We start from the raw sequence: 26,041 nt of genomic DNA, 5'->3' as shown, positions 1-26,041 counted from the left end.
GTTGTGATCCTGCTCCAAGGAGTAATGCGTGTCGCAGACCCTTTTGAGAAAAGGCAGGTATTTATTTCCCTCTTGAAGAGCTAGCTAGGCTCATCCAGAGGTACAACCATCGGCGTCGGAAAATTCAATTTTAAGGGTTTATAATTGGATGTTTGAACCCTCAAACCGGGTCCCCCGAAACAGTAACCACACACACACACACACACACACAGCTGTTTGTATTTTACAATAAATTGTTATTTATTATGGACAATCAGTATGTAAACCGTATGTATCCAATAATGCCAATTATTAAGGTAAACTGAGCAGCTATATATAATACGATGAACATTAGACAAAGCATTTTACATCACACATCCCTACTAGTTGTAATAACATTTTCTAATCCCTACCTTACACCTATATATTTGTCATCAGTCTCCTGGTTATTGTAGTGGCTGAAAGATTAGTATTGCCCCTAATTATTCAGTGCCAAGTCGCATACCTATCCCTGCAAAACTCAGGCGCTGTAGGGCGTGCAATCGGATTATGTCATCTGGCATGTCACTCTCAAGCAATTAGACTTTATGTCTACTTCTTCCAAATTCATGGCCCTATTCGTTCTCTTCGCCCTAATAATTCACAAAGGAGAGGGAAGGAGAAGCTATTGTTCAGTCTTTCATATCTATACTGTAAGAAAGAAACAATATCTTAGAGGTCTAACTAGGCAGCCTAATGCATCTCTTCATCTGTTTAAGTTGTTTATTCCTCCCTCCCATCCTAGCTGGGTTGTCAGTCTAGTTCACTATCATTTTATCTACAATTGTTCATCAAAGTGCGGAGAAGAAAGATTGCGCCTCTCTCAATTTTGACGACAGGCTAAAATAGTGCCCTCAGACTCTTAACAGTATAATCTGACAAATTTTCCTGCGCTGTGTAGCTTACATGGAGTTCAGGTACAAAAGGTTAGCAAATGTACCCAACTTTGCTTCCTTCCAAATCTGTTCGATGCAACAGCACATGCACTTGCATTGTTAAACACTACATGTAGCTTGCTCAACAGCAGAATGGAAGATTTTGTGTTTCTTATTTTTTGTTAGTACAACTACAGGGAGTGCAGAATTATTAGGCAAATGAGTATTTTGACCACATCATCCTCTTTATGCATGTTGTCTTACTCCAAGCTGTATAGGCTCGAAAGCCTACTACCAATTAAGCATATTAGGTGATGTGCATCTCTGTAATGAGAAGGGGTGTGGTCTAATGACATCAACACCCTATATCAGGTGTGCATAATTATTAGGCAACTTCCTTTCCTTTGGCAAAATGGGTCAAAAGAAGGACTTGACAGGCTCAGAAAAGTCAAAAATAGTGAGATATCTTGCAGAGGGATGCAGCACTCTTAAAATTGCAAAGCTTCTGAAGCGTGATCATCGAACAATCAAGCGTTTCATTCAAAATAGTCAACAGGGTCGCAAGAAGCGTGTGGAAAAACCAAGGCGCAAAATAACTGCCCATGAACTGAGAAAAGTCAAGCGTGCAGCTGCCACGATGCCACTTGCCACCAGTTTGGCCATATTTCAGAGCTGCAACATCACTGGAGTGCCCAAAAGCACAAGGTGTGCAATACTCAGAGACATGGCCAAGGTAAGAAAGGCTGAAAGACGACCACCACTGAACAAGACACACAAGCTGAAACGTCAAGACTGGGCCAAGAAATATCTCAAGACTGATTTTTCTAAGGTTTTATGGACTGATGAAATGAGAGTGAGTCTTGATGGGCCAGATGGATGGGCCCGTGGCTGGATTGGTAAAGGGCAGAGAGCTCCAGTCCGACTCAGACGCCAGCAAGGTGGAGGTGGAGTACTGGTTTGGGCTGGTATCATCAAAGATGAGCTTGTGGGGCCTTTTCGGGTTGAGGATGGAGTCAAGCTCAACTCCCAGTCCTACTGCCAGTTCCTGGAAGACACCTTCTTCAAGCAGTGGTACAGGAAGAAGTCTGCATCCTTCAAGAAAAACATGATTTTCATGCAGGACAATGCTCCATCACACGCGTCCAAGTACTCCACAGCGTGGCTGGCAAGAAAGGGTATAAAAGAAGGAAATCTAATGACATGGCCTCCTTGTTCACCTGATCTGAACCCCATTGAGAACCTGTGGTCCATCATCAAATGTGAGATTTACAAGGAGGGAAAACAGTACACCTCTCTGAACAGTGTCTGGGAGGCTGTGGTTGCTGCTGCACGCAATGTTGATGGTGAACAGATCAAAACACTGACAGAATCCATGGATGGCAGGCTTTTGAGTGTCCTTGCAAAGAAAGGTGGCTATATTGGTCACTGATTTGTTTTTGTTTTGTTTTTGAATGTCAGAAATGTATATTTGTGAATGTTGAGATGTTATATTGGTTTCACTGGTAATGATAAATAATTGAAATGGGTATATATATTTTTTTTTGTTAAGTTGCCTAATAATTATGCACAGTGATAGTCACCTGCACACACAGATATCCCCCTAACATAGCTAAAACTAAAAACAAACTAAAAACTACTTCCAAAAATATTCAGTTTTGATATTAATGAGTTTTTTGGGTTCATTGAGAACATGGTTGTTGTTCAATAATAAAATTAATCCTCAAAAGTACAACTTGCCTAATAATTCTGCACTCCCTGTAATGTCAACCCTTTGCTAAAATATGGCAGTTTTGCATACTCTTATTTTTCATCAGCTTTCAAAATATTAGTTCTCTCAGCACTGAGTCTTGTGCATACACATTCTGAGTTAGTGTGTCTCATGTTTGTCTACCATTAGGCATGATTTGGATGCAATATGTATGTACTATTCAGAAGGTCCTGCCAGGCACATCAGCTTTGTGCACCAAACACTGCTTTTAATTTAATTCAGTGATTAATAAGTAGCCAGTGCTGTCTGTCTCGTCGCAGAAATTCGATCATGTATTTTTAGATGCAAGACCAACCATATGACATAATTAAGATTCCAGCATTGGACTCTGGTAATTTGATTTTGTGGGAGACCGAGATAAAGGGCATTATAGTCATGTAATCTAGATGCAATGCAGAATGACAGCATTGGTGCCAACTGTTCCTTGGGGGTGAATGACCCCCAAATGCCCCCCCGAAGGGGACAGAAAGACTAGCATCATAGTTCTTTGAGATGGGGGGGCATGCCCATGGTGGGCGGTCTTCACAAATATAATTTTATATATATATATATATATACATATATATATATATATATTATATATATATTTACATTTCTGTTGTGTCTAGTCAGCTTTCTGCCCCTTTGCGTGGCAAATCAAGGGTATTTTCCCCCCATCTGCCTCCCAGGGGGGCATAAATACTGAATGTATTTATTTTAGTGGGCAGAGCACAAGCCCTCGCTTAAGGTGCTGCTCTCCCAATGTCCCTGGGGTCTATTGGTGGACCCCTGCTTGGTGATAGCTCTCATGTGGCGATCCCCAAGGAAGGATTCACTGGGCAGAGGTATCATTAGAAAATTCTCGCATTTCTAATGACACCTCCCCGGAAGCAATCAGTGCTCGGGGCTGAGATATGGCCCACGAGCACTGATGCTGTGAAGGTAAACTTTTATAAGTGAAGACACCAGTGGGCCCTGCCCGCTGATTGTCATTACAAATAAAAAATAACACTCAGACTGCTAGGGAGCTCTTCCCGAGCAGCCCAGGCTGCAGGAATTATGTTAAAAAAGGGAACCCTGTAGTGCAAAGCACCACAGGGGCCTACATAACCACCCCAGTGTTGTTCAATGGGCGAAAGACACACTGGGAAGGGAGTGGAGCTGACAACTCCACTTCAAAGGTTAATATTCACCATGATAGAGCAGTGATTCTTTTACTATTTTCATTAACTTTTGTGAATTACATATCCCTTAGTTTTAACACATAATTTGGCTTTAGGGAAATAATGCCAGGGCACATGATGTGGCCAAAAGCTACACACCGAGTGCAGGGCACATGCATATGAGCAAACGTTGCATGTAGCAGACATTTCTACAATCAAGAGTGGCCCCAATGAATCGTGAAAGGCTTGCCCTGTCATCAGATTTTGCTGAGCTCAGTGCAGTAACCCCTGAGGGTATTGGAAATCAGAGAAAGGCATAGCTATTTAGAAGGCCACTGCACATCATTAAAGGTGGTTCACTGTGGGCTTTGCACAACGGAAAGTTAGTGTAGGGCATGGTCATTGACCAGGCTATGGGGCTAGTGTATGTTGAGCACAGAATGCGGCCACGTACAGTAGGTTTCTAAGCATGCGGGGGGGAAGGGCTCAGGGGATGGCCTTTGTACACAACAGAGTAACAATGCCTATAGGACTTAAAATGAGAAATGCCACTTTTATGTAGCCTCCACCTTTTTCCTCCCTTCACCAACCTGTCCAAAGTTTAAAATGTAAGGTTTTAAGCTAGATTTATCGAGTGTATGCCAAACGCTGTGCCTGAATAACAAATGTTTGTATTTTTGGTTTAAAAATAGTAAAACATTTTGGTAATGAACTATCAATATTAAAGTGGTTTACAAGGATGTCAAAATAATGAATAATGTTCAAAATGTGTAAATAGGTTGCTCATTGCCATATGAATGTACATATCCGATGTGTGTATTGAGTCAGTGGTGTGAACGCATTCAGCTCTGTAACTAGAAGTGGTAGTTTGGGAAATGAAAATAATTTTCTTTAAGCACTTAGATGTTTTATCTTTTTTTATTTAATCAATTATGAGAAGGAATGTGAGGATTGTGGTGTATTACTACACGCAGTCGCAGCTTGCAGGGATTACAGGGGGCGGGGTGGGACATTAATAACATATTTAAAAAAAAAAAAAAACTTTACCTTTGCGCCGCATTGCCAATCCTCCGTCGTCTCCGCACCAGACCAGGCAGGCTCAGCCTCCCAGCCTGCCCTGCGGCCAATCCTGACGCTGCTCAAAGCAGCGTTAGGATTGGCTGGGAGCACCCAGCCAGGGCCCTCTCAGGCAGACTGGGAGTCAGTGCCTGCTATTTCCTGCCCAGCAACACAGTGCTGGACTGGAGAGAGTACACTGCTCATGTGTGTTTGGCCGGCCCGAAACGGCAGGTCAAACATACATGAGCACTGAGGTTAGTGCGCAGTGCACTCCCATCAGTGCTCATGTGTGTTTGGCCGGCCCGAAACGGCAGGTCAAACATACATGAGCACTGAGGTTAGTGCGCAGTGCACTCCCATCAGTACTCGTCATCCTACATGCTCCGCCCCATTATCAAGGAAAGGATAATAAACTTAGTTTATTATCCTTTTCTTGTTAAGGGTTTTGCTGTGGTTGCTGCTGGTGGGGTGGGGGGTTGGGCAGTGAATGGGTGGGGTGATGCTCTTCCGCCACTGACTACATGGTATGTTTGTTCAACTTTACCATGGAATACGCTCTCAAAACTGTTAGACTCGACTGTAAAAACCTTTAGCTCAAGTAAAGGTATCTGCGGCTTTCAGCGGCAGGGCTTAAACAAAGGAACTAGGGCAAAGCATTCAGAAGCACCAAGCAATGAAATAAAGTCACACAACATGAAAGAAATCCAACACCAATTTATAAAAACAGATTAGACACTAAGATGAGCAGATTGCACTGGAGAGTTCCAGGGATATAGATTTTCAAATCTCTGCTTTAGGCTAAAGCAAAAACAAGCATTGGTAACTGCAAAGTTTAGAAACTTGAAATGGTTTTCAAGAGTTATGTTCATCTTCTCTGGTCAGAGTAGGTTGAGCAAATCCTGCAGGGAGAAGGTCAGGGGGCCACTAAGGAGTATTTGGACAGTTACCCATCACCAAAGCAGTCAAAGTCTAGTGCCACACTTTACATCATGACTGTCAGACTTCAGTGGAGTGGTCCTGATGCTGGGGATGCAGGAAACTGAAAGATGCATCTGGGCGCTGTGCAGGGGTATCCTTGTAGTTATTCCTATGTCCATGGGCACGGAGGGGCGAATTTAGCAACAGGGTATGGTGTCCCTCAAAGTTATCTGAGTCAGTAGGTCAGCTGTAGCCAATGAGCTACCAGGATCCCTCCCGCCCTGTGACGTCTTCCGGCTATGTATGGCATCTTGCAAACCTAGAGTACAGTTTTCCTCCCCCTGCAAATATGTCTGAACACTTCATTGATTGTTAGGAGCTTGGTAGTCCACCCTAGAGATGAAGCTACTAATGGGCTACACGCTCATGGGAAAATCGGTTTGGGTACTGGTTTCTCCTCTCTGTTCCCACTGCTAGCATGACTACCTTAATAAAAGTGCAACCCTTCAGGAGTGCGAGCACCATTTGCCCACCAGAGGTGGCTTCACCTTTGAAGCTCACATTTCAGGCCAATACCCTGAGTAGCTTCCGACAGGGAGAAGGTATCATCTCTCCCTTCGCAAGCTACCATTGTTCCTGGATCCGGGAGGTGGTAACACTGTTTCCCAGGAGGGCAGAATGCTGTCTGGTGGCCAGCAACTGTGAGAGGCAACTGGACATGTCAGATTTACCTTTCCTTAAAAGTGACATTAAATTCGAGTTGGGCATCAAGTTGGGCTTAATTTCACAACTAATTTCATACCTTGAAGTACCCATTTTAGTAGTCCCATTTAGAAGTTAGAGAGGCTGAGAGGTCAGCCGGCCACCCTGTGTTAGCCAATGGGGGTACTAACCTTTCCACAGCAAAAACAGCAATTTGAATATGTTGCTGTTAGGAAATAAATAAAAGTAGATGTCCTACTTAATAATATAGAGCTCCCTGCTGTAGGGCTTTGCAGGACCTCCTTATGGGGGAGATCCATATTACTAAGGTAAGTGGGGGATTCGCTATTGGTTTAAATGGCAAAATCAAACTAGCAGTTTTACAACTGCTCTTCCGGGTTGCAGTGGCAGACTCAAGGAACCATTTTGCATGCTGTCACACACAGAATGGCATAGTCAGTGCTGCGCCCTGGGGGGGGACACAGTCTTACTTGCCCTGGGTACCCTTTGTACCATATATGAGGGACTAATAATAAGCCAAGCTTATGTCACTCGGGTGTAGCCAATTCAACATACATTTTGTAATAGCTTAGAACACTGTCACTGAGGTCTGGTTAACAGGCCACAGTGCACTCTGATTTTAAAAACCAGCATCAGTCCAAAACATTGGTGGTGGTCTTGTAAAAAGAGGCATTTCTTTCAAAGGAGTAACACCCAGTAATGGGCAAACAAGAAAAAGTTTGCCAAAAAGTAGTACCGATAAAAGATGGAAAATATGTCTCACATGTCTATTACTGCTTCTCCAGAATAATTTGGAAATTAATAAACTTGCATTTGCGAACAGAATATAAATCCTAAGAAATGTGTAGTGCCTGACAATTGGCGAGGTACTTTTCTGATACGCTCTTGCATGAATTTGGTATCTCTGGCACCCACAACAAGTGCAAGATAGGGATGGTTAGCAATCAATTCCTCGTATCTTTTCTTCTGGAACAGAAACAATTTCAGAACTCACTTCCACACCCCCACAACCCTCACTGCATCATTTCTGAATCACCTTGTTCTAGCGGATTTAAATCTGGTGTAGAAGTTACATGTGAAAGGGCCAGGCCATGTTGAATCACTTCCTTGTGCTTAGCAGTTTCCATAGGTCTTGTAAGAAGATGGAAGCATGTTGGTAAAACTGCAGCTCACAGATGTTAATCTGTATTATTTGCACAGCACATATAGAATACGTCTACATATGTCATTGTTATCTCAAGCCCACAAGGCAGCGTGAGCGGTCTACTAGCCAATTACTTAATGTAGGCTTTTCCAAGAAGTTACAGTCAGCCTATTGCTTATCATTAGTTGGCTTCATCATCACTATTATTTTGTAGCTTCTTATTCAAACGTGTTCATCTTGTGTTTGTCCCTCCCCTGGAGCATAGCCCCTTTACCATCTGTTTAATTGTCTTCTATTCTCCACTGCTCACTTTTAGTGAAATGTTTTTTTTCTTTTGCCTTAAGCATCCCATGAGATTGCATGTGTTTTCCAGCTCCGTCACGTAGACAAAGATAGCGAAGCACAAGGTATATATGATGTCACTCAGAACCGCAAGGTGAAAAACGTCCCTGAATTTCACTTTTTACCCATCTGTAATGTTGTGTATGACCCCAAAAATAATCTGTCTGTGCTCTGAAGTACTAAACAGGGACACAGGTGTAAAGGGAGAGCCATAGATAAAATTGCCTTTCCTCTCTGACCCAAATGTGAAAAAATATACTTTACCAGTCATCCTTAACCACTTGTCCTGCCTTCCTGCAGCTGTGCTTCCTGCTTTCCATGAAAGCAGGCTGAGGATTTGGGTGTATTAAACTCATACAGCTTTGGGGCTCTGTTGTGGAATACACTCACAAAAACCGTCTTGGGTCCTGTCAGGCTCATTTATACAACCTTTAGCTCAACCTCTGGTAGCAATGTCTCAACAGTCAGGTATAACAAAGATAGATAGTGTAAAACAATTAACAGCAACAAACAACAAAATAAAGTCTCACAGAATGGAGGACACCAATTTATAGAAATAGATTATATTTTTATGAATTTTTTAGAGACTTTGGTGAGCAAAATCCACTGTACGGTTACAGAGATACAGATTTATAAAAATAATATTACTTTTAAATGCGATCACAAACGAGCAATGTTCAACAAAAAGTTTGTAAAATTTGGAACGTTTGATAGAGGTAGTTAAGTTACTCTGGCCCGGCTTGGACGACCAAGTCCAACAGTATTGAGGTCAGGGGGCCAGAGGGGAAAATGTGGATGTTTACCTAGCTACCAAAGTGTTTTAAGGCAAGTTCTAAACTTTACAGGACAACCACCATAGACTTCAATAGAGTGGTGCTGGTGCTGAGGATACAGGAAAAAAGATGCTCAAGGACCTTCTGGTTGAAGTGCGACTGACAGGGCTGCCTTTGTGGTTATCGCTCCAATCACAAGTGAGGTGGGATGACTTTGGCCACAAACATCAGTGTCCTTTAAAGTCCTCTACGTTTAATAGCTAACCAGCAGATGCTGAGCTGCTGGTCTTCTTGTAGCGCCTTTGGGGTGAGATAATTTGGTTAGGGCTAGTGTACCTTGTGTGCGATAAATTTGGACTTTGATAGCACTCAGGGGTCCAGAAGACTCAGGTGTAACTTTTGGGTAGGATTTGTCTCTCAGTGCCCCCAGCAAATGGTAGCGGCTACAAGCTTGTCAGTTTAGGATTCTTCAGCTCCTGTGTACCTGGCTCCAGGGGATCAGCCACCTGATCCTTGGAGTCACTTCTTTGGTCTGGGACAACACTTTTCCCCATGCCAGGAGCCAAGGGCACAGTTCCAACTTCACTAGCCTGAAGTGCAGCAGGTGCAACCCAGCAGGTGGTGCAGCTTTTCTTTGTGCAGGTCCAAGGGCAGCAGGGAAGTCCTTTGGTTCTAGTTTGAGTCCCGGTATGATCTGAGGGGCAGCATGTCAGGGGTACCATATCTATCTCAGAAAAGTGTTGTGAAGTCACTAGCCAATGGGCTGCTAGGTCTCTCCCTTCTGATGACGTGTTTTCTGCAGTGTGTGCCATCTGGCTATCTGAGAATGCACGATTCTAGCCACTCTCAAGATTCAGGATCCTTCCCGTGTCGCCAGGAGCTTGGTAGCCCACCCTAGAGGTGTGACTACCTGAGGGTTACACACTCTGGGAAAAATAGTTTGGGAACTGTGTTTCTCTCTCTCTCTCCTGGTCTCCAACTTGTTTACAGAAACAAATGGCACTCTGCTCTGGAGCATTATCACAATTTGCCTTTGAAAGGTAGCTCCCCTTTGAAACTCACATTTTGGTCTAACACCCTGAGTGACCATCCTGGGAGAGGAGGTTTCACTTCACTCTGTAGCAACTGACTTTGTGCCTAAGCCTGACAGTCATTCACACATCTCCCTAGGTGGGCAGAAAGCTGTCTGTGGGCCAGGGCCTTTGTAAAGTCAATGGACAAGCTGAGGCACACAGTGGCAACTTTCTAAAAGTTGCAGAATTCTAAGTGTGACATTATTTCAACATGGGTATTAGGTTGAGTTTAGTGCCACAATTAATTTGATACCTTACAGTACCCAGCTAGGTTGTCCCTTTCAGGAGTTAGTCAGGCTGGGAATCCGGCCCATAACTCTTTGTTAGCAAATGGGGCTACTACCATTACTTAGCAAAAGAATATTTTTTAGGGTTTTGCTGCTAAGACATATATAAACCTATATGTCTTGCTTAATATACACTTCCTGTCCATAGGGCTTTCTAGGCATTCCTTAGGGGAGACATATATATTATTAAGGGACTTTGTCAGTAATGGTAATGGCAAAATCGAACTTGCAGTGGGGGACTGCCTTTGCAGTGTGCAGTGGCAAGCTAGGAGCCATGTTTATACCTTGTCCTCCACAGTGTTTCTGCACTCCTGAGTGGACACTCTGCCTTACATGCCCTGTGTACCATATACTAGGGACTTATATGCAAGCCTGCCCTTACCAACTGTGGACATCAAGTTTGACCTACCTTTGGTAATGGACCAGAATACTGGAACGGAGGTCTTGCTGGGAGTCCTCTTTGTCTACTCAAAGTCGAAAAAACAGCAGCTAGTAGCAAAAGTTGGTGGCAAAATGTTGGGGAAACCTGCACAAATCCTGTTACCTTACAAAGACAAGCAGTGATGGGTTGTCCGCATGGAAAGCCATTATAGCACAGCAATAGAAGGTAACACGTTTTGTTATCAACCATTGGTATGTCATTGCAGTGAGTTACCAGGTATAAAAATCTGTTGTAAATCATAAAGGCTCTGTATGAGAGCCATACACAACAACCTCTTATTTCCTTCCTCCAAAATGACAACTACCAGGGGCCCCAGGAATTCCAAGAGGATGGAAATCAAATGAATTATGCACCTTTGAGAATAACACAAGGGAATCTGAAATACCATTACATGTTTTTGACTAATATTGCACCCAGAGACAGCACTTGCTCACAGAGGGTGAAATTTCAGAGTGAAACACCTCATACATGTTAGTGTTTCATCCCGAAACAAGGCTAAAGAAGACGACACCTGCCTTGGTTTCAGAGAAAGAGGGCTAGGCTGGGACCCAGGATAGAAGCTGACTCCTATAGTATCTGTGTAGTGTTTATGTCTAGTTTTTTCAATGCTTGTGCTGTTTTAATTATTTTTAAGCGAGCTTTTAAATCGTAGTAGAGTTTTACAGTTTGTTTAAAGTTGGTAATTATCTATTTAACAAGTATTTTAATTTTCTATATTATGGTCTCAGTATTATGTAAACTTTTAGCATTTCCAATTTTGCAATGTGTTTAATTATTTTTGTAATGTTTTGAAAGGGCTTTTACACCCCAAATCATTGCACGATGAAAGAATAAGATCTTTCTTCACTATTAAGGTCATGTATTAAGGTGACTTGAGCAAAGTTCCTCAGAATTATGCTTAGTCCAGAGGGAGAATGACAACCAGAAGAGAGAACTGCTGGATCTTTTTGGGAGTCTCTCCTAGTCTGGTGCACAGACCTCCTACTTGCTGAGTCCCACAGTTGAAAGAATCACGGATAAAGAGGGCAGGAGCTCATTTTTTCCCTGGTGGTAAAGCCAGACCAAATAGGGGTTCTGCTCACTTTTAAATTTCTTAGGAACCCACCAACTCTCAACAAGCAACACATCCATGCTTTACATGTCCCAGACATTGAATTATTTGTATTCACATAGTGTTTACTATGCTCAAAGAAACATTGGCGCACTTTATGCCAGAACTAAAGGTTCATGGTTAATTCAGTTTAAATGGTACTGCGGATTATAGAGATTAATCGTGGGCGTCCAGGCAAAACATTCTGTGTATTCGCCTCCCTTTGGGATAGATTAAATTAAATTAATAGGCGTAAGGTGTGATCTTTTGTAAGGCCAGGGGAAGGGTGCTATGAGTTCATGCAGATGGTTGGTGGGGTTAATAGATGCGCTAGACAAGATTAGCTATTGTTAGGCTGAATCTGCATGGCTTGCAAGGAAAGATAGGTTGCGATGTTTTAAATGAGTTGTGGGCAATTTGCAAAAATAAATTAATAAAGATTAGGCAAACATGCATATTGAATTAAAGAGGTTGGGCCCAGGAAGAGAAGGATTGACTTGAAGAGGATGGGAGGGGAGGGCCATTTGGGAAAAAAAAGGAAATAAGAATCAGAAGTTCTGAGTATTGGTCAGTTTTCATGCTGGATTTCAGAAATATACAAGGTGCTTTCTGAGACTGCATGCAATTTAAGGATGCAAGTAAAAGACTTAAATGTGCTGCAGCACACCATCTCGTGAAACTTTATTATGGTCTTTATTCATTAACATTTCAGAAGTGTAATGATTCAGAATTGATGATGCACTGTTCTGTGTCAAAGTGAACGGCCTGACCACTACTAGGCTTTCATTAGACCTGCTGTTAGAGTATGGTTTCAGCAAGGGAAGCTGTTCAGCTCAGGGAATGGAAGCTTAAAGTGGAAAAACATCAAAAAGGAGGTTCGGCAAATGCTGGAGTGCAAGTCTTCTGATGCTTATTCTAATGTTTGGCTCACCGTATTAATTACAAGGCAAAGTTCGATCCATTTTTTATGTCTCTGGTTTGACATGGGCCAGGATTGAGGTTGAGGGGAGTTTTCCCAGACAATGGAAGTGTATTGCCTACAAACCTGAGACTGTAGGGTAAATATCCAGACATTTGAGTTAGGGGAATGGTCACGGAGATCCCTTTAGAATGTCAATGAAGAGGCGAAGGGTTGGAGTTCAGATTCTGCTGTGCAAGGTGACTGGGGCACTTCAGGAGAAGCCCAACCTTTTATCTTCCTCGATCACACTTTTCAATTGAGCTGTTCACTGAGAAGTGTTGAAACCTCACACCTATTTGGGCCTCTGTTTTGGGTGCTCCACAACAAAGCCCAGCCTGCTGTGAGGGGCATGACTGCACAATGTGTGTGTGGGAGGGTGGTGGTGGGGGGGAAGATAATTGGTTAAGGTCAATGTTGGTTTGTAAGGAAAAAGCCACCCAAGGAACCATGTATGTATGTGTGCATTACATATATTGAACCACAACACAATCAACACTTTGCTGTTGTCCCATCTATCTTGCAAGCACAGTAATACTGACAAACATCTGTCTTCCCTTCCAAAGCATAAAAACTTGGTGTGCACCAAATAAAACTGCCACAATAATTTTGGGATGGTTACAGATTTGAATTTCATTGTGATGCCATATACGTTCATTTGTTGTAGAAACCAGACCTCTACCTCCCCTCACCATCACCTGAATCTTGCTGAACAGCATGAGAGTCTGGTATACCATCCACGCACACATCAGGCACTGTGTTCCTCACAAAATAACAGGACACCCTTTGTAACAGGGTGTTTATTTTTGTGCCCCTTGTGAAGTTGAAAGATTCTATGAACTCCTGAGCAAAGGTACACATAGCCAAATTAATTACTCTGGGTTCACACAATGTGTACCTGTTGATGCCGGATTACAGGAAAATAACCGGGTAACAACTTTTTTTTTTTTTTTACTTGAATACAATATTAGCCATATTTCTATAAAAATGGATTGTAGAATTCTTTAAAAGCAGTAACAATTTTGCTTTTCTAATTTTCAAGGATATTATTCGTAAATAATGAAAAATAAAGCACTTTCATTTTTTTCTATGTTCCTTGCTGACCAGCGTAAAAAAATCAAAGCTATGCTTGTGAATATTGGCCTGAGGTTCAGCTACACCTGCGGCTCCTTGTATGCAGTGGCGTAACAAAGGCCTCCGTGCTTCTGGGGGCCCCCTCAGCACAGTGCACTGTGCATGGGCGCAGGCCCATGACCGGGTCGAGGGAGGCCCCTCAAGGTACTTTGCAGGGGGGGGCTTATGTTTTGTTACGCCACTGCTTCTATGTGCTCCTTCATCCATCTCCCCGCCAGCAAAATGCATTTTAGAGACTTTCCTTCCAGCATGAATATCATTGCCAAGGTTGAAATGCAAATCCCGACTGCCTCTACTCATTTCCACCTTCCACCATCCACTTCTCCATCCGTACTTAAACTCTATGTGAAGCACACAATGTGCTTACACCAATGTCTAGTATCTTATTTGGAAACGGAACAGTTCCCTTAAAGACTTCACAGCCAAACTGCACAGACAAAACAGGTGCGACAAAAAACAGGGAATATGCCCCTAACAGGAGTCAAAAGGTTTTAGAAACCAGCAGAAGGCCAAACTTTTCAATCTCGATCAACTTCAGGGACAAATTGTTCCATATTAACGTAAAGAGACATTGGGAGGGAGACTCTTCTAGCATGGTCCCTCCCAATATGTAGTGCAGGTATATGCTGCAGATTTTTTCTATGGATGGTTAGGGCAGGAGTTTAAGTTTTGCTAGCGCAGGTGTTTTAATAAAAAAATATTAATGAGTGTTTATGTATTTTGAATAGTAAGTTTGTGTAGAAAATAAAATAAAGTGGAAAAATAATGCACGCTTTTGAAAATGTGATTACGAAGAATGGCCACCAATGTTAACAAAATGTATTAATCAATGATTTAATAATATGAAATGTTGAATATATGTTTGACTAATGTAGTAATATGTCATATTAAGGGTTATGCAGTAAGCTTTGTTAATTGTAGGCCTTAACTTAGCGAGTGTCTTGGCCTATTTGGCAGGCCCATGTAAAAGCTGTGTTTCTTAGCATTTAATAAAATGGCTGTCCAAGAAAGTTAAACTGTAAATTTCTATTGTATTGTTTAAATGTGCTCATAACGGAAACTACTCATGATAACCGACTGCTAGGAGATGATGTTCCTGCTAATGCAACATTTTATATGTAATGTGTGTGAGACTGACTTTCCCAGGACAAGAACAATGAAGATACTGACTAGAGTAGAAGCTGCAACAATATTGTTGCCTGACAAGCCAGATGATGAGGACATTGAAAGACAAACCAATCAACGACATGTGAACAGAGTAACATTAGAATTCATAGATGTGGGTTTTAGTTTATTGGACAGAGTGTGAACATATGATTAACTGACCAATAGGTATTTGGGGGGTAGTTTTAACAGTTTTGGCTTAACAAGAGTTCACGGAGAGAAGAGATTCACTCAGCCCATTGCCCATTTTCTTCCTGACCGAAAGGTTACTATTTTCTTATGTGTCTTGACAAGAGACGTGCTTAACTTTAAATGCTTAAAGACTGCGTTTTCCGAACTTTGATGTTGAATCCTGATTTCTTGCTGATGGACTGATGTTCTGAGGACAAAGACTGATTCTGCTTTGCTGATCCACTGTGGATAGGTATAACAAACTTTGATTATTATGCATATTTGCTTATTCTTTCTAGGTACCAACTGCTCTGTTTTGACAGAGCCACAGTTAGATGTTTTTCCAAATTTGTGTTACTAAGTTGTTTTGATTGAAGCCCAAAATGCTGATGCTAATCTGATGTTAGTTAATGATCCTCACTAATGAATTATGATAACAGGGACTAATGCTTGGTGAATTTATCTGCTAAACCTCATGTCCATAATTACATTGACGCAGTTGACTTTGCTATGGATTTACACCATAACCTTAGAATGCATTGCAGTTCAAGCACTGATTAGATTGCGTTTCTTCCGCCGCTTTGGACAAAGTGTATTGTTTCTATATGTCTCATTTGATATTGAGATTATCTACATGACCTTAGCATGGTTAATATAAGGAAATAAATATTCAAACTTTTACTAAAAGGTGTGGTTATTTATGACTGAAAGGTCATGGTGCGTTACAATTACTGACTCCATTGATTATTGATGTTATTGATTACTGATGATTATTGATTATGTACTGGAGCTATGGTAAGAACATCTTAGTTGCGAGTCAAAAGGTTCATCAACCTATTCACATCCCCTTGTAAGTTTACTTATTAAGGTAAGACGCGCTAACAGTTTGCATAAGGATTGGATATATCTCAGTTCTCAGTGACACAGAAGACAAACTCTTGCACTCTCTGTTACACTATGGAACTGCCCTTAATGACTGAAACAAACTAACATTCAGGGCTTCTACATGATCATGTGCTCAGTGCATTGCCAAAAGACTGCCAGGGAGCCCCATGTAAAGGTTATTGCAGTAATTTTTGGGAGTATGCACACAACAATAATAAAAACACGCTTCACTCAGGGGAGTAGTTTTCCTAAACAATAGAAAAAAGCAGATAACCAAGGTCACAGGACTGGTTGCAAAGGGTAATGGTGGTTCCCAACAGCAGTACCTTTGGTGGTTTCCAAAAGCAGTACCTTTGCCTTGTTAGATTAACTTCAAATTGATGTGGCCAACTCCATAATGGTTACTCCAAATAGTGACTCAAATCCATGGCTGAAGAGAGAATGTGTGTATCCAGCCTCGTAATTATCTAGCTATCAGGCGCATAAAATATGGCCCTAAATCCCGATAATCCAATCAAGTCATACATAACATATAAAGAATGGACACCAGTTTAAAGAGTATGAGCCACAGGGAGAAGTCCTGCAACACCCCATGTGCCACAGCTGACTGTAGAAACCACAATCATGAAAATACGTTACACTTATGCTGCCCACCGCCACAATCCCACCCCCGAGGACAACAGAGGTCCATGTTGATGTCTCAAAGTCAATAAGAACAATAGAGCACCTACCATCAACTCATATGACTATATCTCACTAGGGAAATGACACAAGGCTTGTTGGACTAATGAGGGGAAAAAAACACAATCTATCTTATTTCACTTAATCTCTAGTCTTAATATCGAAATCTACAATGTCTGTGCATGTCATAATGCTACTGAATTCTAAATCTAAACTGTTATTTACCAGTAAAATGAGTCACACAGGTATTAAGGAAGTCTTCCAGATTCATAAAACATCTTCAGGAAACACTGAGCTACATACAGGGGAATTACCCTTCTCAAGTGGAGTATATTGTTGAGTGAATTATTAAGAACCAGTGAATATTATATAACTCATGAATCCTTCCTCAGCTAACAGACCACCATTTTAGATTGCTCCAAGACACCACGATACCCACAAATAGTCTTGGAGAACTGAGACACGATATTGTTTTTGAACCAGGGTGAATGTTGGGATTAAATATGTAGATGAATAACAACCTTTAGCAGAAAATAAAGTTAACTATGGCCCCGTCTGTCTCCTTCAAGCATGCACAATCGACAAAGGAAGATTTAGTATTTACCAAAAGAATAATCATGAAAGCTTGCCTTTTCAAAAATGCATGAAATGCAATAATTGTAAACGTGGTGGACTGACTGAACATGTTTTTCCATATTTGAAAAAAGAACTGAACAATTACATTAATGCTTAATGGACTGTATCACACCCTACCATCCACATTTACTTCAAAAATGTTACTTCTATTGTTTGGCTAATATTTTTATTGACGTTATAATAGTTGTCATGAGTGGTGTATTATCTGGAGTAATTAGCAGTGCATGGTGAGGGCGCAACTTATAATTACCTTAGGCACCGAATTATAATTACTTGAAATAACTGCCTATAACTGCAGAATTTCTATGATTTGGGGCAAGTAAATTCAGGGGCCAAAGTGAGTGAATGTGAGGGGGATTCCAAGTCCCAGAACTCTCAGCACCAGGAGGTGGTGACTCATCCTTGGGAGCAGCTACATACCTGCACTGTAAAGTGCTGCCAAGGCTCTCGGTGCACGGGCCACAGTGAGCGACCTTGAGGGGGTACTTCAAGTCCCAGGACACTCGGCGCCAGGAGGCGCAGTCACTCCTTCCTGGGGGCAGCTACACACCTGTGCTAAAAAGCGCTGCCAAGACTTGCTCTGCATGGGAAACGTGCAGGCACGTCCACACCAGTTTGAGCCAGGAGGAGGCTGGGCTGGGTCACCCCCCTAATTTTTCATCTAAGGTATTGCGTGTGCTGTGAAGTCTCTGTGAACTATTTCCTTTTTATTTTCCTTGAGATTAATTACAGGATGCTGATCTAATGGCTTCACTTATTGTATTTAATGGGGAAGAGCAAGGCTATGGAGAAAGAGGGGTTGGTGCGGTTTCAACAAAGAAATTAAAAAGTCAAATCAAATTTAGAACCTAACCATAACTCCCAGTAATCTTTGTTTTTTTTAAGTGAACTCCTAAGGTTTTTTTTTTTTTAAATTATGTTCCTTAACTAACGTCCTTGTAACCTTAGAGTTTTTCAGTGAATTTCTATGGTTTTTCCAATGTAAAGTAATTGTAATTACTATACTTTAACCAATGCCACACATTGCTGGGCTTTGGCTGCAGTGCCAGGCCTGCGGCCAGTCCCTCATAAAAGCCCCTATTGCCGCCTAACCCTGCATCGCACACTTTGGCCATGCGCGCTGGAGTTGGCCGTGAGGCATGGTCACGGTTAGCCGCAGGGACTGGGCTGTGGCAAGTCCCTGCAGCCAACTCCCTATAACCACCCAACCCCGTGTCAGCAGGGGGTGCCGGCAAGGCCTGGCCAGTTGCCAGGCCTTAAGGCCAACTTCCTGTAACCACCCACAGTGTTCTTCTAGACTTTGATGAATGATATACTTAGTATGATACATTTTAGGGCAAATTGAAAAACAAATCTGTTTGTCAAGTAAAATGAGTGTGATTACATTTCAGTATACATCTTAAATATTTGCATTTGAAAAATAATTAAAACAGGGAAGTGACTGCTGACACACCTAGATTGAAACCCTCAAACTTCTGGGTGAGAGTTTGAAACATTAACCACTAAGCCACAGATACGACATTGCTATTTTGATGGCAAAAAGACATAATAGTTTCATCACTAGTTAAAACACTAGCAAATAAACAGACTCACTGCATGAAAAACCAGGACTTGAACCTTCAATCTACTGAGTAACAGTTCAAGAGCTGTACCAGTAGGCACAAGAGACTCTTCTGCTGTGTCTCAAAACATAACTATAATATTTGCCACCAAACATCTTGCTTGTGTACCACTCGGAAGTCATTCTATGTAGAAACTATTGTTATTGCAATGGTCTCTCCATGGAATAACGTCAAAGTGGCATACAAGCAAGATGCTCGCTACCAATGGAGCGCGGGGGTGGGGAGTCTGAAGTCCTCTGTGGTCCTAACCAGCTCCCTGCATCTTGCGGGAGCCGGCACTGATCCTGCAGCAGGAAGCTGCTATAAAAAGTAGCTCCTGCTTGCGGAAGCAATGTTTTCATCTGTTTCCCTACACACATATTTGTGTGTACGTAACAGATGAAAACTCTGCTTTCTGCAAGCGAAAGCTGTCTGACAGCTCCCTCTTGCAGAAATTGGAGTTATGCTAACTTTTGCTTCACGGGAGCGATCAGCTCCAACCAAGCCACAGCAACCGCTATGTCCCGGGGGTGTGCATGAGCGGAAAAAGCAGGAGGCAGACTTGGGGGTAGTGGTCCAAAGAGCCATTGCTGGCTCCACAATGGGGACATGCCGCACCCTTCCAATGTTAAAGTTAGCCAGGTGGTGGTCCCCAGGGGTCTGCAACGGCTCCCTTCATTATGTTTCTTTTTCACCCCCGGGAAGGTGGCGGTCCCCCGGGCTGCAAGGGTGCCTCATATAATTTGCTGTTAGCCCCGGGATTTGGCGGTCTTCAGGGATTTGGAAGGGGTGGGGGAAGTCCTGCGGCACCCCAGGTACACCCCCCCAAAATATTCATTAAAACCCCAGGGGTCCCAGGGACATAGATAAGCCCTAGGAGGGGCCCTGTGACCCCCCAACCTTATTTTTGACATGCCCCCGTGACCTGGCCCACCTGGGGGGGTGGGGGCTTTATTACAACAAGCCTGGGAAACCATGCACTTTTTTTTTTTTTTATTGTTGCCAGATCCGCAACGAACCCTGGCAAAAGGAAAAAAAACAACTTTTTTGTCCAGGGTGGGATGGGGACACCCCAGCACCAGATCTAAGGGGTCATGGGGTCCCTATACCCTGGCCCCTAATCTTATTTTCTATCTTTTTTTCTGGGACTCAGCTGATGCAGAGTCCACGATGGCTGCCAACACTTCCTTGTTGAAGTGTTGGCAGCCAATCAGATCTCAGCACGAGATCGGGAGGGTTCGCGGAGCCTTCACTTCCCAATATAAACAAATTTGAATTTTCTCTAAAATCTCAAAAATTACTGACTGGATTTTCACCAAATTACAAAACGAAAAACAGTCACTTTCTGGACCAAGAGCTAGCTTTCTGCCAAATTTGGTGTAAATCCGTCCAGTGGCTCAGTTGCCATTCTTGTTCAAAATCCCTAAGGGACCTCCCCTTTTTCTCAGCCCCGCATAACAGATCACTCTGAAACTTTCCAGACAGCAGCTGATGCGAGACTCATACAAAGTCATGAGATTTTATTTATATATATATATATATATATGTATATATATATACATTCAATAAAACAAGCTCATACATGTGAATGTTAGGTTTTCCATGTACATCATACTGGCTTGGTATGCACTAGAATGCCAAATGGGAAATATTTAGTAATGAAAGAAAGTGGCGAGTTGTGGTGAACAAGACATGTTGAAGCTTAAACACACTGATTTGTCTCATGGTGGATTGTGTAAGGGATAATTGCAGCACACCGCCTGAGTCCAGGCCCTTCGTTTAAACATTTGACTATAACAAGCATTCACACATTTCCATGTACAGCCCAAATGTCAAATTCCACTCTATTACAAGTGTACATACAGTCATACTAGTTTGATTAATCACTGTTTATCACTGTTTACCACCTTAAAGAGTCCATGGAATGATCACTTTACAGAGAAAAGGCCCTATTTAAAAATAATGTATCCAATTATCCACTTACACTAACTGAGTCTCTTGAATTTTGGGTAAATGTCATTGTTTAGAGCTTCTACGTGAAAAAACAGCATGCTGTGCATCACATACAAGCACACCAAAGCAGTATCACCTTTGTTGAGGGATTGAAAAGGCATCATGGCCCAAAAGGGGTGGTACCTTACTTTAATCATACCCCTTCCACAATATGAATATCTGATTACACCTGGCACATCCGAGTGTATACACGTACTTATTTAGGTAGGTAGGGATCTTTTTCAGTTTGAGACGTCAAAACAGGGCTTTAGGGCCACAACAGAGAGCTAGAAACATACCAGTAAAGTCTCTGTTTATAGCTCATTAGAAGTGTCCGCTTTTCAGTAAATTAGTTACAATTCAGGATTTTACTTTAAGTTAACACAGGCATGTTTTAAGTCATAAAACGTAGGAGGTGTGCACTTACCAAAGTTGCTTTTTCTAGTCCTTTAAGAACTTGAGTTTCCTTCTCAAAACTGTCAAGTTCTTGTACAACAATCGTGCGGAAATTGTCTAGTTTGGACAATCTGTCATTGGTTAAGAAGAGAAGGTTAATGCACTTTTCCAAACAATAAGATGTCTGATTCTGGCAGATGTCTGACGTCAGCATTCAGCTTAAACACAAAGGCAGTGAACTGTACTGTTTCGCTAAATAGCCCTGAACAATGAAAACAGCAAATCTGTATTGAACTAACAGCAGCATACTCTGCAGTACAATTACAAGATAAGTGGTAAACGCCCAGAGTTCACGTTTGATGAACTATATTTCACTTTGGATATTTGTAAAGCACCATATATTACTATTTAGTTGCTCTTTATGACATTTTACAGACCTCTGACACAACCAACAACGGTAATGACATTTGTAAAAGGAACACATTTTTAACTAGACATTTCAGTGCAGAATTGTTTTAAACTGGTGAATTTGTAATATAATTCTAAATATTTTGCTCCAACAGGCAGTGGAAAGGTTCAACAACATTGGTTGAGCCAGATGGAAAATTCAGCTTCCCACTGAGGTTAAGCATCCATTTTGGCGATGCTCTGGATAGCAGAGCACAACTATCCAGTGGTTGTCGTGATCTCACACCATGTGATCATTGAGATTTTTATCAGTTCCGTAATTTTAACCTACAAATCACTGCTATCAGATGTCTTCCTTTAATGTGTTCAAAGGAAGATAACCAAAACTGCAACACACAGAAAGCATATGGTTGTCACACAAAAGCACAAGATGAAAATTCTTCGTCTGGAACAAGCGAGATTAGCGGCCATGTTGACAGCAGTTTAAGTGCAATCAATCAAAGATTTATAAAGCACGGTAAATCAACCATGAGGGTCTCAAGGCTCCAAAAAAACAGATGCAAGAGCGATGCAGCAGCATGGGGAGAGCTGGGCGTGGGAACTGCTCCATGAGTCACGCTGTGGCCTCTATTAAGTAGGTGCTGGGAAGGGGCACTGGAAGGAGGTGGGCAGGGCAAGACAGGAAGGTGAAAATAACGGACAGCATGCAGGAGTGGCAAGGGAAACAAGCATTTGCAATGCACTAGGGTCTTGCATTTCTCCAAGTTACAGCTATTAGCAGTTGTAAACTCCCAACCGGATTTTCTTTCCATATTGAAAGAAAAAAACAACGCTATTTTCCCAACAGTTCCTGAGACCCTCAGTCAGTGCATGGTGCCCTTTCTCAAAAGGCCCAATGAGACTCTCAGAAAGTGCATGCTGCCCCATTCCCAACAGTCCCCTGCGACCTTCATTCCGTGCATGCAGTATATTTCTCTGTATGGTCATCAGACCTTCAGCCAGTGCATGGTGCCCTATTCGCAGCACACAGTTGTCAAGTTTTTAGATTGCTTATGTGTGACATTGCTATAGTTTGTGTACATTCAGCTCAGTGACATTCCGCAGCTAAATGGGACACTTTCAGTGACCCTTTGTCATTAGTTATTCAAAGCTGTAAACTATTTTAGTTCCTTTCTGTGAATTTTCCTTTGTTAACATTAACATATCAGTTGAAACAAAGCCTTCTAAATTCATAAAAATGCAATGAAAACAAAGCATGATCCGTGTTGCATTTCCCATAGCTTTAAATGAAAACATGTAATCTGGCACATATTGTTTTCCATGTAGTGTCTTTCTGTAACTGTAAAAGCACCTCAAAATATACATTACCAAAATGAAAAAGCAATAAAAAGGCACACAAAAAACGGGGAAAAGCAAGGAGAAAGCAGTGAGAAAAGGGGAAAGCAATAAGAACACAAAACACGGGGGACAAAGCAAGGAGAAGACAGGAGCAAGAATGGAATGAGAAGACAGGAGCAAGAATGATGAAGCAGCATAAGGAGAGCTGGGCCTGGACACTGGCATCTACCTACAAAAATGTGCACTTCCTACTAAGTTTTCTTTGCATATTGCAAACGCTGAAGTTCTCCTCACTCCTGTTGGGGTTACCAATTTGTGGTATTCTCTTCTCCCTACTGATGACTAGAGAACCCACTTGGATTATGTACGGCACATACTATTAAGTGAAAAAACATACTTCACTCCTAACAGAGCACAGCACTATTAATATTTTTAAACGTATCAATAGAGCATGTGGGTGGTGTTACTGTCAGCAGAGATGATATGCAAAGGTTGTGACTGTATATATTTCTAAGGAATTATTTTAGGTATGCTTCAACAACTTAACTTAAATGTAGGACTTCTCCCACCCACAAAAGCTCCAGCATACAAACCAGCATAAGCTTGATATGTTCTAAATGTGCCAATGCATGCAAACACCGTACTGACTGAATGCATAAATAAACAGAATTTAGAACTCTGAACTTTTCTGTCGGAAATAATTATTAACTCAAACACTTATTTTAAGTTGTACTTGGTGCGTGACATGCTTTCTTCAAGAGTGGCATGGGGGAGAGTTTTTTGTAACTGAGATTGGGATGGCCTGACCACTAGATGAATGTCAGGAATTCAAGGGATTGCCTGTTGGTAATGATCTTGAAATAATTCAAGCAGCCATTCTAGGGTCAAGGCCCAATCAGCAGTAAAAGGTTAACAAGAAAGTGATTGTGGTAGGGCCAGGCTTGCACCAAAAAACTGACACTTAGACCTCAATAGAAAAATAACGTAACTAGAAGTGGTCACCTGGAAGCGCATTGAACAATGAAAAACAATAGCAATGGAGGTGTCATACTTGCTTCCTCAGTGACATGCACCAATAAAATAATGAACAGAAAAACTGTATGGTCCACAGGTACAAGTTACTTACCTTCGGTAACGATATATCTGATAGAGACCTATTTTAGTTGCAGATTCTTTACCTTAGAATTTTGCCCGAGGCTTCAGACTGGATCCGGAGATTTTCTTCTTCGAGCAATACCCTTGCTCATCGTTAGGTGGCATTGGTCGACTCCACTGGGCATCGTTGGCGTCGTAGTCATCGTGATGACGTCGGGAGTATTATATACATGCAGCATTAGCACAGTGACGTCAGTTTCTTTTCACAACTTTCCATGCCAAAGCGCAGAGCCGTGAAGAACACTGAAATTGGTGCGCCAGAGCTAAGGCCGTGAATGGGGAAGCCCTGTCCCTAGAAATCAGTTCGCAAGCGGGGAGGATGGGTGGGTCAGTAAGTAATCTGCAACTAGAATATGTCTACCAGATATATAGTTACCGAAGGTAAGTAACTTTTACATCTGATAGAGACTTCTAGTTGCAAATGCCTTACCTTAGAAGAATAGATACAAAAGTAATGCCATCCTCAGAGGTGGGCTGCAAACTAAGATCATACTAGAAAGTCCTGCAGGACCGAACAACCAAAGTGGTCGTCCTTATGGACCTGACTGTCCAGGCAGTAATGTTTAGTAAACGTGTGCAAGGTTGCCCATGTAGCTGCCTGGCAGATATCCAGGACATGAACTGCACATAATAACGCAGTGGAAGCAGCAGTTGCTCTGATGGAATGAGCGCGCAAGCTGTCAGGGGGTTGCTTCTTAGCCAAAGCGTATCACATTTTGATGCAATGTACCACCCAACGTGAGATGGCAGATTTTTGCACTGCCTTCCTTTTCTCTGCACCCACATATCAACAAAGAGTTGACCGTCCATTCGGAAATCTTTAGCACGATTGAGATAAAACACCAACGCTCTTTTGGGATCCAGGCGGTGGAGTCTCTCCTCCACATGAGAAGGATGTGCAAGTGCGTAAAAAGTAGGCAAAGTAATGGACTCTCCTACATGAAAAGGTGTATGAACACTAGGAAGAAAGGCAGGCTAGGGTGTAACACCACTTTGTTTAGGTGCACAGACAAAAATGTGGGCTTAGAAGATAGAGCCTGAAGCTCACTCACTCTGCGAGCAGAAGTGATGATAACAAGAAAAACTGTTTTGAAAGTAAGGAGCCATAAGGGACAATTGTGCATCTGCTCTAAAGGAGCACACATTGAGTAAGTAAGGACAAGATAGAGGTCCCACTGAGGCATGATAAAAAGAGTGGGAGGAAACAACTGGGTGAGGCCCTTAAGGAATCTACTAACAGGAGACAAAGAGTGAAGGCTGATCAGGCAACCTAAGAAAGGCTGAGATAGCTCATAAATAGCCCTTCAGGGTGCCCAAAGCAGAGCACTGCTGGGCCAAAGAAAGAATGAACAAATGAACCTCAGAAAGAGGAGCAGAGAGGGAATCAGCTGATTTGTTGGTAGACCATGCCACAAATTTATGCCAACAGGCATACACCATTTTGGTGGAGGGATGCCTGGCTGCCAAGATTACATCACAGACTTCGAGTGGAAGGTCAAAAGCCATCAACTGCCGCCGCTCAGTCTCCACGCATGATGGCAGAGATTGTACAGGTTCAGGTGGAGGACCGTCCCCTGGTGGTGCGACAGAAGATCCTCCCGAAGGGGCAGTCTGAGTGGAGGATCGGTGGCTATGCTCAATATCTCTGGATACCATACTCCCCGTGCCCACTCCGGAGCCACCAAGATTACTTGGGCCCAGTCGTTCTTGATCTTCTTGAGAACTCTGGACTGACGTGATATAGGGGGAAAGGCGGCCGGAGTTCCACTCGAGATGAAGTCTCTGAGCGAGTGCCGCCTTGGAAACCCCAACACGCAAAACAGTTGACATTGCGCATACTCTCCGGAGGCGAACAGATCTGACCAAGG

At 42.4% G+C, this 26,041-nt stretch overlaps 1 protein-coding gene across 1 annotated transcript in view; it reads right to left on the bottom strand.

Annotated features, from left to right (window-relative positions):
• LOC138279540 (synaptonemal complex protein 2-like) overlaps nt 1-26,041 on the bottom strand; it is a 384,312-nt gene that overhangs the window by 112,138 nt on the left and 246,133 nt on the right. Inside the window, exon 8 of the mRNA XM_069219410.1 lies at nt 21,304-21,403. Within this exon, the coding sequence (XP_069075511.1) occupies nt 21,304-21,403 (100 nt within the window). The remainder of the gene's footprint in view (nt 1-21,303; nt 21,404-26,041) is intronic.

Source organism: Pleurodeles waltl, chromosome 2_2 (genome assembly GCF_031143425.1).
Source record: "Pleurodeles waltl isolate 20211129_DDA chromosome 2_2, aPleWal1.hap1.20221129, whole genome shotgun sequence".
NCBI classification, from domain to species: domain Eukaryota; kingdom Metazoa; phylum Chordata; class Amphibia; order Caudata; family Salamandridae; genus Pleurodeles; species Pleurodeles waltl.
This window is presented reverse-complemented; position numbering and strand designations above follow the sequence as displayed.